This window comes from Nerophis lumbriciformis, linkage group LG32, assembly GCF_033978685.3.
Source record: "Nerophis lumbriciformis linkage group LG32, RoL_Nlum_v2.1, whole genome shotgun sequence".
Taxonomy (NCBI): domain Eukaryota; kingdom Metazoa; phylum Chordata; class Actinopteri; order Syngnathiformes; family Syngnathidae; genus Nerophis; species Nerophis lumbriciformis.
Genome location: NC_084579.2, coordinates 20,886,299 through 20,903,306, shown reverse-complemented (window position 1 = coordinate 20,903,306; position 17,008 = coordinate 20,886,299). Strand labels below are relative to the sequence as shown.

Genomic DNA, 17,008 nt, shown 5'->3' with positions numbered 1-17,008 from the left:
CATTCCTTTAGTGTTTCTGTCAAAAACAGGATCTTAACCATTCCCACCATACATGGTGTTGACAGTGCACTCTTTCCCCTTCCTGAGGCTGTGGATGGTAGTCCAGAATAGCTTTGAAGCTGTCCGGAAGTCGTTCTCCATGGCTTCCCGGAACTCTTCCCATGTCGGAGTTTTGCCTCGCTTGGCTTGTCGGTACATGATCGCTGCCCTTTAGCCAAAAGGCCCTGATAGGACTCCTTCAGTTTGACGGCATCCTTCACCGCTGGTGGTTCTGGGATTACAGTCACAACAGACACCAACCACCTTGCGGTCACAGCTCTGATCGGCGGCCTCGACAATAGGGGCACGGAACATAGTCCTAGCAGACTCAATGTCCAACGTCTCCCTCAGAACTTGTTTGAAGTTCTTCCGGAGGTTTGAATTTAAACGCTCTCCGACGGGAGACTCTGCCAGACGTTCCCAGCAGACCCTCACAATGTTTGGGCCTGTCAGGTATGACCGGCGTCCTCCCCCACCATCGCAGCCAACTCACAACCAGGCGGTGATCATTTGAAAGCTGCGCCCCTCTCTTCACCCAATTGTCCATGAGACCGCAAATCTAATGACACAACCACAAAGTCAATCATCGAACTGCAGTCCAAAGGTGTCCTGGTGCCAAGTGCACATATGGACACTCTTTTGTTTGAACATAGTGTTTGTTATGGACAAGCTGTGACAAGCACAAAAGTTCAGATCCGGGCGGCCGTTTCCGCAATCACGCTTCTCGAGGTTTCACTGTCTTTGCCAATGTGAGCGTTGAAGTCCCCCTGTAGAACAAGGGTATCAACTGAGGGAGGACTCTCCAAAACTCCCTCTACAGATTCCAAAAAGGGCAGGTACTCTGAACTACTGACTACTATAACGAAGCGCAAACAAAAGTCAGGACCTGTCCCCCCACTTAAAAGCGGAGGGAAGCTACTAAGGTTGTTAGCGATAAACCGTTGCGACCGGATATCCGGCTCAAGAAGTGGCCGGTCCGGCTACGTCGGTTACAACCCCTTCAATTAATAACCTTCGGTTTTGAATTCTTAGGTAAATTGAGTGTAAACACGAAATAGAAATCAGTTGAGGTTTTTTGTCTTTAAAACGACACGAGAGCCAGGGTTGTCCATGAAAAGAGTCTTGCACTTGTTATGTTACTTACGTAACTGAGACGAGAATAGCACCTCTGCATCCGACGCTTTGCATTGGACTTGGTGATGTATGGCTTAGATACAGCTGATCAGCCATGGAAACCCATTCCATGAAGCTCTCTGCGTGCTGTACGTGGGCTAATTGGAAGGTCACATGAAGTTTGGAGCTCTGTAGCAACTGACTGCGCAGAAAGTCTTTGCACTATGCGCTTCAACATCCGCTGACCCCTCTCTGTCAGTTTACGTGGCCTACCACTTTGTGGCTGAGTTGCTGTTGTTCCCAAACTCTTCCATTTTCTTATAAAAAAGCTGACAGTTGTATTTATTTATTGTATAATTATATAGGGGACGGCATGGCGCAGTTGGGAGAGTGGCCGTGCCAGCAACCTAAGGGTTCCTTGTTCGATCCCTACCTTCTACCAACCTCGTCATGTCCGTTGTGTCCTTGAGCAAAACACTTCAACCTTGCTCCTGGTGGGTCGTGGTTAGCGCCTTGCATGGCAGCTCCCGCCATCAGTGTGTGAATGGGTGAATGTGGAAATAGTGTCAAAGCGCTTTGAGTACCTTGAAGGTAGAAAAGCGCTATATAAGTATAACCCATTTATTTGGAATATTTAGGAGCAAGGAAATTTCACGACTGGATTTATTGCACAGATGGCATCCAATGACAGTTCCACGCTGGAAATCACTGAGCTCCTGAGAGCGGCCCATTCTTTCACAAATGTTTGTAGAAACAGTCTCCATGCCTAAGTGCTTGATTTTATACACCTGTGGCCGGGCCAAGTGATTAGGACTTTTGGCAATATAGTATATACATACACACACACACATATACACGTGTGTGTGTATATATATATATATATATATATATATATATATATATATATATATATATATATATATTTTATTTTTTTTAAAAAATTTTTTTTATTTTACATACAGACATCCGTTATATGTCAAATAATTAAAAGACTCAGAGCTTAGATTAAATGAAGGCACAGATAACTCCCACTCGCCCTCCAATCTGCGCACATCCCTGCCCTTATGACTCTCTGTGAGGATGAGGAAGGGGATGAAGGCCGAAAGTACTTGAGCTGCTTGTGATGTCATCTTTCTCTCATCTTTGCTAAGGCTGACTCAAACCCCTTTTGGATCAATGCGTTAGTGTGTGATTTTTTTTTTGTTGTTGTAAATGTCGGCCCCACTATTACCATGGTTACAAATCATCCCTGGGCCCCCAGTCCCCAAAGAGACACTCAAACCCCCACGCAGTATCTTTACCATCGAGGGGCTGCTAAGCCAATTCGATTTTGAGGTATGTACTGCAGGTACATCCGGTTTCATAAATTATTAATGCTCTGTTTTGATTATTCACGCAATGTTTATTATTGTGGTCATAGTTTGACATGGTGGTGCAATGATTAACCTAACTAGCTATCTTAAATCATCAAGCAATTGTAACTTTACACATTTTTCAAGTACTTCTAAACAAACAGGTTTACACATGTTTAAAAAGTATATTTCTTTATGTCAACACACATAATAATAACTGTATGTACACCTTTGTGTGGTCAGAGCAAGTTAGCACTTAGCTTAGCTGCTTAGCTTCATCTTGAAAACTACCACACTACTCTTTTACTTTCTTTTTGTTTCTGCTGCTTTTTTAAGCATCACCCTTAATGTAAGCGCATTTTAATTTTAAAACCTGGCTTAGTCTTCACCAAATTGGCAATATTATTTCAAATTGTCGAGCTAGCTAAGCCAAAAATCATCTTAAAACAGTTCGATACCTCTACTACTTTCTCTCAAAAATATTCACAATAAATTAAATGTTTGTTTTTCTTGTTTGTTCCTTTTAAAGAATAAATCATTTACTTTCTAACTGGGTCCAGCCACACTCATCTTTGTGCTGAATATTGCATCAATACTGTAATAATAATGGCTACACAGTTCAAGTTTAAAAAACAAACATTGTTACATTCTAAAATACATTTTCCTTAAAACATTGTGTGTGTGTGTTTTTTTAACCGCTTAGCTGAATCTTAAAAACTTTACCACACTACTCTCTTATTTTCTTTCGGTCTATGTTCCTTTATTTAGTATCACCTGGCTTATTTCTCACCAAATTGATTAATTAATTACACATTTCAAGCTTTCCTAAGCTAAAATCATCATAAAACAGTCATCTACCTAAGCTACTTTCTATCTCAAACATTCCCAATACAATAGATTTGTCTTTTTTTAAAAACAAATCAAAATCGTGTAAACTGCATTTTTATTGTAAAACCTGGCTCATTTCTTACCAAAAGCTATCAAATTTGACTTTCATTTATTTATTTCATTCATAAAAAAATCAAACAAAGGAATACAATTAAAATAAATCAATCAACATAATATTAAAGTAAAAATATGAATGAAAAGGAGCAGAAATAAGTCAAAAACCTATATTATCTGCCCCCTATTTTCACAAATACAACAATTGACTTTCAACGTCGAAAGCCATATTTTCATTTGACAAGAATTAAACCAATAATGAAGAAATAATTATTTTCAGTCATATCTTTTCATCATCATGATTGACATTTTTTTAAATACAGAGAGATATTTACATTTTTTTATTCCACTGTCAAGATCCATTTTGCACACTTAAAATACATTTGGCCCTTTTTATTTGTTTATGTTCCTTTTTTAGAATTATAATTCATGTTTTTGTAAAATGGCTTATTCCTTACCAAATAGTAATTAATGTAGATGTAGTTAGCAGCAGCTACTGTTTTATTTGAGTAATAATACGCTATCAATTCAAAACTACGTTGAATGTTACATTATAATTGAATTGACGACAAGACCGGATATACAGCATCTGTTTATTGTTGGTTTTTTTTTCTCCTAATCATTCTTGTTTCCATGTCTGTTTTTTCTTGGACAGTGCGGGCTATGATGCTGTCCTAGATAGAAATGTAGCCATCAAGAAGCTGAGTAGACCCTTCCAGAACCAGACCCATGCCAAGAGGGCGTACCGGGAGTTGGTGCTCATGAAATGTGTCAATCACAAAAATGTAAGGAGACAATGCGTCTACTTTTTCCTTCTCTACAAAATGGACGGGAGTGAGTTTGATACTGTGACAATGTTAAATTTCACACCTGCGGAAATGGACTGCACTCGCTCAAGAGGAAACGTTATCTCTCATGCTGCAGCTGACTATTGACTTTTCTGGAACACATTTCTGTATGCAAATGTTGTATTACTGACTTTACTCCTCCTCTTCTCTTGCAGATTATCAGTTTATTAAATGTCTTCACACCACAGAAATCATTAGAGGACTTTCAAGATGTGTGAGTACTGGGTATTTAAGTTCATTAAGCACAAAATATGTTTAAAATGTCAAATGAGAGCTACTTGTGTGTCGTTAAATGGACAAATCATGTAACTGATTTGGTTACAGTAATTGCCACGGTGAGAACACAACCCTCACAGAGTGTAAGAATCTTTAAAAGTGGGTGGAAAAACAGCATGTACAGTACAGGCCAAAAGTTTGGACACACCTTCTCATTTCAATGCGTTTCTTTATTTTCATGACTATTTAAATTGTAGATTGTCACTGAAGGCATCAAAACTATGACACCTGTGAGGTGAAAACCCCTTCAGGTGACTACCTCTTGAAGCTCATCAAGAGAATGCCAAGAGTGTGCAAAGCAGTATCAATCAATCAATCAAAGTTTATTTATATAGCCCTAAATCACAAGTGTCTCAAAAGGCTGCACAAGCCACAACGTAATCAGTAATCAGAACAAAGGGTGGCTATTTTGAATGAATTAGATTATAAAACATGTTTTCAGTCATTTCACCTTTTTTTGTTAAGTACATAACTCCACATGTGTTCATTCATAGTTTTGATGCCTTCTGTGACAATCTACAATGTAAATAGTCATGAAAATAAAGAAAACCCAGTGAGTGAGAAGGTGTGTCCAAACTTTTGGCCTCTACTGTATATTCTTCTAATATTTAAAAAATGACAATATCAGTTTAATACATGGGTGAAATTTTTAAAAATCGCTGAAATGCGCCAATAATATTTTTAATATGTTTTGTATTATTGTTATATATTTCTTTACAAAACAGATTTTTAAGATCATTTCAGTGTGAAATTTAATCAAATAATATATATTCTAAATAATATTTTTGTATATCATAATATAATATTAAAATTATATACATATACAGTACATATTAGGGCTGTCACAAATAATGAATCACAAAACATCCCCGGCTTCTGCCATCCTAGTCACGTCCGTTGTGTCCTTGAGCAAGACACTTCTCCCTTGCTCCTGATGGATGGCAGCTTCCGCCATCAGTGTTTGTGTGTTTGTGTGAATGTGTGTGTGAATGGGTGTGTGAATGGATGTGTGAATGGGTGAATGTGGAAATAGTGTCAAAGCGCTTTGTGTACCTTGAAGGTATAAAATCGCTATACAAGTATAACCCATTTATCGCATTACTCATGTATACGCAGATTATTCACACAATTTATTGAGACCGCATTTAAAAACATTTCCTGTACATTCTGACAATGAAACTGCAATTGAGTTAAAAAATTGTTAAGTTAATATAAATGATCCAAGTGTATAAGAAGTGTTAAAAAAAAGTGTTTTTAATCTGATTAAAAATGTTAATCATTTGACAGCACTGTATACACACACATATCTGTATACATACAAATATACATATGTATATATACAGATATATATACACATATATATCTGTGTACATATATATATATATATATATAAATATATACTGTACATACATATGTATATATACAGATATATATACACATATATATCTGTGTACAAATATATATATATACATACATATGTATATATACAGATATATATACACATATATATCTGTGTACAAATATATATATATATATATATATACATACATACATATGTATATATACACATATATATCTGTGTACAAATAAATAAATATATATATATATATATATATATATATATATGGATGTGTGGGGAAAAAAATCACAAGACTATTTCATCTCTACAGGCCTGTTTCATGAGGGGGGTACCCTCAATCGTCAGGAGATTTTAATGGGAGCATTCGCATACCATGGTTTATATAGGGCACAGAGTGGGTGGGTACAGGCTGGCCTAGGGGCGTGGTGATTGGTTCATGTGTTACCTAGGAGGTGTTTCCGTCTATGGCGGCATGTTGTTACAATTTCGCTGCGCTTGTTGAGGGATGACAGGTCTGGACGGTAGATGATAAACAGTTTCTCTTTCAAGCATAGGTTGCATCTTTTATTACCACTATTGTAAGGTGTGCTGGATGCAAGAATTTGCCATGTTATTGAATATTCAACATTATTGTCTTTGAGGTCCCAAATGTGTTTGCTGAGTTCTGTGGTATTTCGCAGGTTTTTGTTCCTGAAAGAAGCCTTGTGGTTGTTCCATCTGGTTTTGAATTCACCCTCGGTTAATCCTACATATGTGTCGGATGTGTTAATGTCCTTGCGTATTACCTTAGATTGGTAGACAACTGATGTTTGTAAGCATCCCCCGTTGAGGGGGCAATCAGGTTTCTTTCGACAGTTACATGCTTTGTTGGTTTTGGAGTCGTTCTGACTGGGGGTCGACGGCTCATTTGCAATTGTTTTGTTGTGGTTTGAGATGATTTGTCGTATATTGTTCATGCAGCTGTAGCTCAATTTGATGTTGTTCTTGTTGAATACTTTTCTTAGGTTGTTGTCTTTGGGAAAGTGTTTGTCAATCAGGTTGAGGAATTTGTGTCTAATGTTCGTTGAGACGTTTTTGCTGTATGGGGGGTTGTACCAGATGATGCCGTTTCGTTTTCTGTTCTTTTTTGGCTGGTTTCCTGGCGTGGGTTCATAGGTGACGGTGAAATTGTATCCGCTTTCATCAAGGGCTTTTTGGTACGGGGGGGTTGCTTGGTCAAATTCAGCTTTGCTAGATGACAGCATCGATAGCCTTTTATTGATTCCGGTAGGCATTCTTTTCGTGGTGGTGGGTGGATGGTTGCTGTCATGGTGCACGTATTGGAGTGTTGTGTTGGGTTTCGTGAATGGTTGGTAGCTACCAACCATTCACGAATTGGTTGGTAGCTACCAACCATTCACGAATTGGTTGGTAGCTACCAACCATTCACGAAACCCAACACAACACTCCAATACGTGCACCATGACAGCAACCATCCACCCACCACCACGAAAAGAATACCTACCGGAATCAATAAAAGGCTATCGATGCTGTCATCTAGCAAAGCTGAATTTGACCAAGCAACCCCCCCGTACCAAAAAGCCCTTGATGAAAGCCCCTAGGTACCCCCCTCATGAAACAGGCCTATTTTTTGGATAACCTTATTAAGACATATATATATATATATATATATATATATATACTCACACATATATGTATATACTGTCTGTATATACAAACAGTATATATGTTAGGTCAGGAAAAAACACAGAGGCTATTTCATCCCTAGAAGCCTGTTTCGCAGGTTTCCCTGCTCTTTAACTCCCCTGAAGAGCAGGGAAACCTGCGAAACAGGATTGTAGGGATGAAATAGCCTTTGTGTTTTTTCTTGACCTAACGTATATTCCGCTCTACCCCGGTATTGAGCACTGTATAACGAATAAACCACAGTAACCTTGACTATATATATATATATATATATATATATATATATATATATATATATATATATATATATATATATATATAAATATATATATATATATACATATATATATATATATATATATATATATATATATATATATATATATATATATATATATATATATATATATATATGTATATATATATATATATATATTTATATATATATATATATATATATATATATATATATATATATATAAATATATATATATATATACATATATATATATATATATATATATATATATATATATATATATATATATATATATATATATATATATATATATCATATCTACCATCCGAACCACGCTGCCCCAATATATTATTTGGTACTGTGAATGCCAAGCAATTGATTTGTTTTGTTGATGAACACACCTTGTCGCAGGTACCTAGTAATGGAGCTGATGGATGCCAACCTATGCCAGGTGATTCAGATGGAACTCGACCACGAGAGAATGTCCTACCTGCTCTACCAGATGTTGTGTGGCATCAAACATCTGCATTCAGCAGGCATTATTCACAGGGTAGGAGAGTCTATACAGTATGTAAACTTGTCCACCTACTTAACATTCTTTTGATGTTTGCTGTGGCATTTACAGTATGAAAGATTACTCCTTCCCATAGGAAGTAAAACAAAATGTACGTGTACTTTAAACATAACTAAAGTTAGTTAAAAACAATGTTTTTCTTTATTTTTTTCAAGCTGAATTTTGGCGCCACCTAGTGTAGGGCAGCCCATTAAAAAAATGGTATAGAGCAGCAGGGGTATATTTGCATTAGGGCACAGGAGGGGCAGTGCCCCAGCGGACACTTACTTTCTATTTTTTATATTCAATACAGAACAGTGATTTCAAGTTTGAAGTGCGTGTAAAGCACTGTTTTTGCAGTGATTTCTGTTGATATACGAAACTTAATGTGTCAAACAACTAACTTGACCCTACAACGTTTTACAAAGTATATCATATATACACGTATATCATTTCATCGCCAAAAATTGTAACTCACACAGAACTTCACCACACAAGACGCCAGTGTACCTCATGACATTTCCAAGGTTAAACCTATGTTTTGCATTTTATTTTATTTTTTGTTGTGTTTGTGCAGACTACAGAGTCAACAAATGTGTGTTGTCAAAGTTAAGGTTTTATTGTATTTATGTTTTACAGTGGTTAACTTATTTTTACACTTGTGAGAGACTAAGATTTTTTTTAAAGTGAGATGCATTATGCTTAAATTACATTCAGGACTAAAAATATTATAGTAACAATGCTTAATTTATTTTTACACTTTTACTTAAAACATACAGAGAGACCGTTTAACTCTTATTTCAGTTTTGTGAATTATTGACAGTGTGACATTTGATTTGTGGTTACATATTTTACACTTTTATGATAATTAGCAATGTTAACATTTTGGCAACGCTATTACAACCAGACCGTGTAACAGACTATTCATCAGATACCAGCATGTGAAGAGTTTTTACTCCTTTCATGCAGGACCTGAAACCGAGCAATATAGTGGTGAAGTCAGACTGCACTCTGAAGATCCTAGACTTCGGTCTAGCTAGGACCGCGGGCACTAGCTTCATGATGACCCCTTATGTGGTGACAAGATACTACAGAGCTCCCGAGGTTATACTGGGCATGGGATACAAAGAGAACGGTAAGAACTGTCCTGGATGCACACTTGTTATATTTGATTTGTATATCACATATACTGTACTCGAGTTAGTTGTAAATCAAATTTATTTTGTAACGTAATACTGCTTGCTATACGTTAAAGGAAGGATAATAATTAATTCAGTGTAATAGACGCTGAACAGGGAAACAAAACAGTCCTTCTGACTGGAGCACAACATTAATTAAGCCATTAGAAGCAAAATACTGTACTTTAAATTGTTATGACTCATTCTGTATTAAATTTCCTGCCATTGTAATCCCACTTTACTTTGCTGAGCTTCTTCTGCTCTTTTTTTTGTAGATCACTTGTATTTCTATAACAATGTACTATCCCTATGTGACATAGCACTCTAATTAGCATATTAATACGTGCTTTCTCTCCTAGATGGCTTCCTAACACTAATGTTTGCTTTCCTTCCTTCTTTTGGCATCACCTCGGTGCGTGCAGTGGACATATGGTCGGTGGGGTGCATTATGGGAGAAATGGTGCGCCACAAAATCCTTTTCCCCGGGCGGGACTGTATCCTTGTTGACACCCGCAGTGTGTCTTTTTAAAATTATTTAAAAAACAAAAGAAAACAATAAATATATGTATTTAAATATGTTATTTATATATATATATATATATATATATATATATATATATATATATATATATATATATATATATATACATACAGTAGTTTTATATGATACATTTTATATCACAGGTAATTTATTGATTAAATACTGTAGGTCTACATATTATAATTTATACAGGGATGAAAACATTTGTACTCACATACAGTATATGCACTTTGTAGTTACCGGTACTGTGGTTAGGTTTTTATTTTTGATCTGTATATATTACTAAACATTAATGTTAAACAATTATACTATATACTGTCTGTGATATTATTAGTAGTAGTAAAATTCCATCCATCTTCTTCCGCTTATCCCAAGTCGGGTCGCGGGGGCAGCAGCCTAAGCAGAGAAGCCCAGACTGCCCTCTATCCAGCTACTTTGTCAAGCTCCCCGGGGGGGATCCCGAGGCAGCAGGATCACGTAATCCGCAAAAAAGAGACCTAATTCTCCCGGATCCACTCAACGCCCTGACTGCGCCTAGAAATTATGTCCATAAAAGTTGCAAACAGAATCGCTGAAATCGGTGACAAAGGGCAGCCCTTGTGGAGTTCAACCCTCACTGAAAACGGGTCCGACTTACTGCCGGCATTGCGGACCAAGCTCTGACACTGATCATACAGGGAGCGGACAGCCACAATTAGCCAGTCCGATACCCCAAACTCTCTGAGTACTCGCCACAGGACTTCCCAAGGGACACGGTCGAATGCCTTCTCCAAGTCTACAAAGCACTTGTAGACTGGTTGGGCAAACTCCCATGCACCCTCAAGGATCCTGCCAAGAGTATAGAGCTGGTCCACAGTTCCATGACCAGGACAAAAACCACACTGCTCCTCCTGAATCCGAGGTTCGACTATCCAGCGTAACCTCCTCTCCAGTACACCTGAATAGACCTTACCGGGAAGGCTGAGGTTTGTGATCCCGTGATAATTGGAACACACCCTCCGGTTCCTCTTTTTAAATAGAGGAACACCACCCCAGTCTGCCAATGCAGAGGCACTGCCCCCGTCGTCCACGCAATGCTGCAGAGTCTTGTCAACCAAGACAGCCCCACAGCATCCAGAGCCTTAAGGAACTCTGGGCAGATCTGCCCCCGGGGCCTTGCCACTAAGGAGCTTCTGAACTACCTTGGCAACCACAGCCCCAGAAATAGGAGAGCCCACCGCGGAGTCCCCAGGCACTGCTTCCTCATTGGAAGACGTGTAAGTGGGATTGAAAAGGTCTTTGAAGTATTCCTTCCACCGAAACACAACATCTCCAGTCGAGATCAGCAGCACACCATCCCCACCATACACGGTGTTGACAGTGCACTGCTTCACACTCCTGAGGCAGCGGATGGTGGTCCAGAATCGCTTCGAAGCCATCTCGAAAGTCGTTTTTCATGGCTTCTTTGAACTCCTCCAATGTCCGAGTTGTTGCCTCTGCGACCGCCAAAGCTGCACACCGCTTGGCCTGTCGGTACCTGTCTGCTGCCTCCAGAGTCCCATGAGCCAAAAGGACCCCATAGGACTCTTTCTTTAGCTTGACAACATCCCTCACCGCTGGTATTACTATTAGTAAAATTATGAGGTAGTAATATTTATTTATTCAACTCTCATGTTACTTTTTTATATAAATATTTATTAAGAAATTATTTTGTAGTACATAGCTCATATTATTTAATCTTTAATTGTATACAGTACATTTTTTATACATGCACTGTGGGATAGGCTGGAGCCCCCACAATCCAGAAAAGGGACAAGCGGTAGAAAATGGATGGATGGATGTATACAGTGTATACATTTTACATATATAAAATGTTTTTAAATATGTATTTGAATTATTCATTTTTCAAACAGCAGATATTTAAATATGTCATTATTTATCCATTCATTTTCTACAATTTTTAAGATGTATACATTTATTTTATAGTGCATATAATCGCTATTTGAAAAAACACCTTATGTTCTCTGTATGTTACTGAGGTGCAAACTAACCATAATGACACTTGTGGCTCAACTGTGTCAACTTAACCGACACACTGAATTCTTTCTGATAATCACACAAAAAAGTAGTTAGTTGTTGAGTATATTGTTGAAAAAAAAAGAAAAAAGGATAATGATGTTTTATTTCTGAATAATAAATATTTCAACGTGTGCATGTTGTCTGGAGCGCTGTTATCACGTCTTTAAGATCGTGAAGCCCCCCCACTGTCCCCAGTGGGATGCATAGAGATTATACTTCAAATTCACAGTTACTGCAGCACTTTATGAATAAAAATGGACAATTACAGTATGTGTTTACAGTTTTGTATGCTGCAATCCAGAGAAATGAGAAGTCATTCATTTATGGACTTGAATGACACAATGACACTATAGACATAAATCCCAACTCGATGTTCCTCGAAGGAGTGACAAAAGAGGAAATAATCAATATTGTGAAAAAATGTCAATCCAAGACATCAACTGATTGTAGCAGAATTGATATTGAGACAATAAAAAAGGTTATTGAAGAGATTTTAGAACCTTTAACATATACCAGCAACCTATCATTTCAAACAGGCAAATTCCCAGATAAAATAAAAATAGCAAAAATCGTACCAATTTATAAGACTGGAGACAAACACCAGTTTACAAACTACATACCTGTTTCTCTACTTCCACAATTCTCTAAAACTATTGAAAAATTGTTTAACATCCATCCATCCATCTTCTTCCGCTTATCCGAGGTCGGGTCGTGGGGGCAGCAGCCTAAGCAGGGAAGCCCAGACTTCCCTCTCGCCAGCCACTTCGTCCAGCTCTTCCTGTGGGACCCCGAGGCGTTCCCAGGCCAGCCGGGAGACATAGTCTTCCCAACGTGTCCTGGGTCTTCCCCGCGGCCTCCTACCGGTCGGACGTGCCCTAAACACCTCCCTAGGGAGGCGTTCGGGTGGCATCCTGACCAGATGCCCGAACCACCTCATCTGGCTCCTCTCGATGTGGAGGAGCAGCGGCTTTACTTTGAGCTCCCCCCGGATGGCAGAGCTTCTCACCCTATCTCTAAGGGAGAGCCCCGCCACCCGGTGGAGGAAACTCATTTCGGCCGCTTGTACCTGTGATCTTGTCCTTTCGGTCATAACCCAAAGCTCATGACCATAGGTGAGGATGGGAACGTAGATCGACCGGTAAATTGAGAGCTTTGCCTTCCGGCTCAGCTCCTTCTTCACCACAACGGATCGATACAGCGTCCGCATTACTGAAGACGCCGCACCGATCCGCCTGTCGATCTCACGATCCACTCTTCCCCCACTCGTGAACAAGACTCCGAGGTACTTGAACTCCTCCACTTGGGGCAAGATCTCCTCCCCAACCCGGAGATGGCACTCCACCCTTTTCCGGGCAAGAACCATGGACTCGGACTTGGAGGTGCTGATTCTCATCCCAGTCGCTTCACACTCAGCTGCGAACCGATCCAGCGAGAGCTAAAGATCCTGGCCAGATGAAGCCATCAGGACCACATCATCTGCAAAAAGCAGAGACCTAATCCTGCAGCCACCAAACCAGATCCCCTCAACGCCTTGACTGCGCCTAGAAATTCTGTCCATAAAAGTTATGAACAGAATCGGTGACAAAGGGCAGCCTTGGCGTTTAACAGATTGGACAATTTCATAAATAAAAATGAAACACTAAATGACAACCAATACGAATACAGGGCCAACATTTCAATATCAATGACATTGATTGAAATAACGGAAGAGATCACCAATGCAATAGATAGCAAAAAATGTGCCGCTGCGGTGTTTATGGATTTAACAAAGGCATTTCACACAATCGATCATAAAATCTTAATAAACAAAGTAGAACGGTATGACAATAGAGGTTTGGTCTTAAACTGGATAAGAAGTTACTTAATCAACAGGATGCAGTCCGTGAAGATAGGAGAACACACGTCTACAGAGCTGAACATATCTTGTGGTGTAACTCATGGATCAATACTTGGACCAAAATTGTTCAATCTTCATACAAACGACATTTGTAAAGTTACAAAGGACTTAAAGTTAGTATTATTTGCAGACGATACAACTGTGTTTTGTTCAGAAGAGACCACACAGAAGCAAATACAAATAATAACAGAAGAAATGAACAAATTAAAAAGATGGTTTGACAAAAACCGACTATATTCGAATCTCAGTAAAACTAAAACAATGCTATATGGTAACAGTAGAATAAAAAGTCAAACACAAATACAACTAGACCAGTGGTTCTTAACCTGGGTTCGATCGAACCCTAGGGGTTCGATGAGTTGGCCTCAGGGGTTCGGCCGAGGTCAAAACACACCCGACTCATCGTGTAAATACAAACTTCTCCCTATCGACGTATTACGGATACGGCAACAGCTGACTGGTTTGCAGGTGTGTAATTTGTTGTGAGTTTATGCACTGTGTTGGTTTTGTTGTTTGAACATTAAAACATTAACGAGATTGTTGCGTTCAAATGTCTATTAAGTACTTCAATAGTAAAAATATTGCATTCAAGTGTTTACCAAGTAAAACATAAACGAGAGTGTTGTGTTCAAATGTCTATTAAGTAGATCAATAGTAAGAATGTTGCGTTCAAGTGTTTACCAAGTAAAACATTAACGAGAGTGTTGTGTTCAAATGTCTACTAAGTACATCAATAGTAAGAATGTTGTGTTCAAGTGTTTACCAAGTAAAATAATAGTGGGAGTGTTGCGTTCAAATGTCTACTAAGTACATCAATAATAAGGATGGTGTGTTCAAGTGTTTACCAAGTAAAATAATAGTGTTGCATTCAAATGTCTACTAAGTACATTAAAAGTAAGAATGTTGTGTTCAAATGTTTACCAAGTAAAACATAAACGAGAGTGTTGCGTTCAAATATCTACTAAGTAGATCAATAGTAAGAATGTTGCGTTCAAGTGTTTACCAAGTAAAACATTAACGAGAGTGTTGCGTTTAAATGTCTACTAAGTAGATCAATAGTAAGAATGTTGCGTTCAAGTGTTTACCAAGTAAAACATTAACGAGATTGTTGCATTCAAATGTCTACTAAGTACATTAAAAGTAAGAATGTTGTGTTCAAGTGTTTACCAAGTAAAACATAAACAGGAGTGTTGCGTTCAAATGTCTATTAAGTACATCAATAGTAAGAATGTTGTGTTCAAGTGTTTACCATGTAAAATGATAGTGGGAGTGTTGCGTTCAAATGTCTATTAAGTACATCAATAGTAAGGATGGTGTGTTCAAGTGTTTACCAAGTAAAACATTAACGAGATTGTTGCGTTCAAATGTCTATTAAGTACATCAATAGTAAAAATGTTGCGTTTAAGTGCTTACCAAGGAAAACATAAACGAGAGATGTGATGTTCATGCACCAGTAAAAAAACATGGTAACACTTTAGTATGGGGAACATATTCACCATTAATTAGTTGCTTATTAACATGCAAATTAGTAACATATTGGCTCTTAACTAGTCATTATTAAGTACTTATTAATGCCTTATTCGGCATGGCCTTATTATAACCCTAACCCTCTAACCCTGACCCTAACAAATAACTCTAAATTAAGTCTTTATTACTTAGAATATGTTCCCCTAGTGTCCAAATAACTCTAAATTAAGTCTTTGTTACTTAGAATATGTTCCCCATACTAAAGTGTTACCAAAAACATATAACTTTGTCTTGAATTTGAAAAAAAAATAACATTTTATTTTTCACTAAAGAAGGGTTTGGTGAATGCGTATATGAAACTGGTGGGGTTCGGTACTTCCAACAAGGTTAAGAACCACTGAACTAGACGGAGTAGATATTGCAAGGATAAAATAAAACACATTTTTGGGTGTAATAATAGATGATAAAATGAACTGGATATCTCATGTAAAAAATATACAACATAAAGTAGCAATAAACAAGTCAATAATGAATAAAGCAAAATATGTTCTGGACCAAACATCACTTAATATTCTCTACTGCTCACTAGTGTTACCATATCTGAGTTATTGTGTAGAAATATGGGAGAAACAACTACAAATGTGTGCTTCATTCACTAACGGTGTTACAAAAAAGATCAATTAAAATAATACATAATATTAGATATAGAGAACATACAAACCTTTTATTTATTGAATCAAAAATATTGAAATTCAACGACTCGGTGCATTTACAAACAGCTAAAATTATGTACAAAGCAAACTATAACCTGCTACCTAAGAATGAACATTTATTTTCAACAAAAGAGGAGAAATATAACCTTAGAGGAAAATCTAAGGTGTATGCTCGTACAGAACTTAAGACCATTAACATATCCGTATGTGGAATTAAATCATGGAATGGATTACACAAGGAAATCAAACAAAGCACCAATATGATTCTATTTAAGAGACGACAAATGTTCACAAAGCACAAAGAAGAACAATTATGATAAACATCTTGAGACTTTCTAATTCTTTAAAAATTAGATATTCATTATTTAATATTTGTTAACTTATGGTATATTTATTTATTTATACACTGTTCTGTTACAAACGAGAACAAAGAAATCGGATAAAACTGCTATGAAATAAAAAGGGGTAGAATTAAATAAGATCTGCTTCTTCCTACTCCTTTTCGGACATGCTTTAATGAAACAACTGGAAATATGTGATGCATCACACTGTATAGTGTACATGTTCTAAATAAGCTGAAACTGAAAAATAAAGCAAGACTCTGAATGTTTTGAACTCCTGTTTCAATGCCATTCTAATGAGTTGTGTCATTGCGTGGACGTAACCTAACTTTCCATGGCTGACGTCATGTTGTTTCTATTTTTGATTACAATCTTGTTGCGACTG

The 17,008-nt window shown here is 37.6% G+C and overlaps 1 protein-coding gene across 8 annotated transcripts in view; it reads left to right on the top strand.

Annotated features, from left to right (window-relative positions):
* Positions 1–17,008, top strand: part of mapk10 (mitogen-activated protein kinase 10) — a 58,612-nt gene that overhangs the window by 28,670 nt on the left and 12,934 nt on the right. For 7 of the 8 annotated variants that reach the window (XM_061927095.2, XM_061927094.2, XM_061927097.2 and 4 more), the window contains exons 4-8: positions 4,102–4,231; positions 4,450–4,508; positions 8,287–8,425; positions 9,398–9,563; positions 10,029–10,100. In XM_061927095.2, coding sequence (XP_061783079.1) covers positions 4,102–4,231; positions 4,450–4,508; positions 8,287–8,425; positions 9,398–9,563; positions 10,029–10,100 — 566 coding nt within the window. The remainder of the gene's footprint in view (positions 1–4,101; positions 4,232–4,449; positions 4,509–8,286; positions 8,426–9,397; positions 9,564–10,028; positions 10,101–17,008) is intronic. The other variant, XM_061927101.2, reaches the window with a different exon arrangement.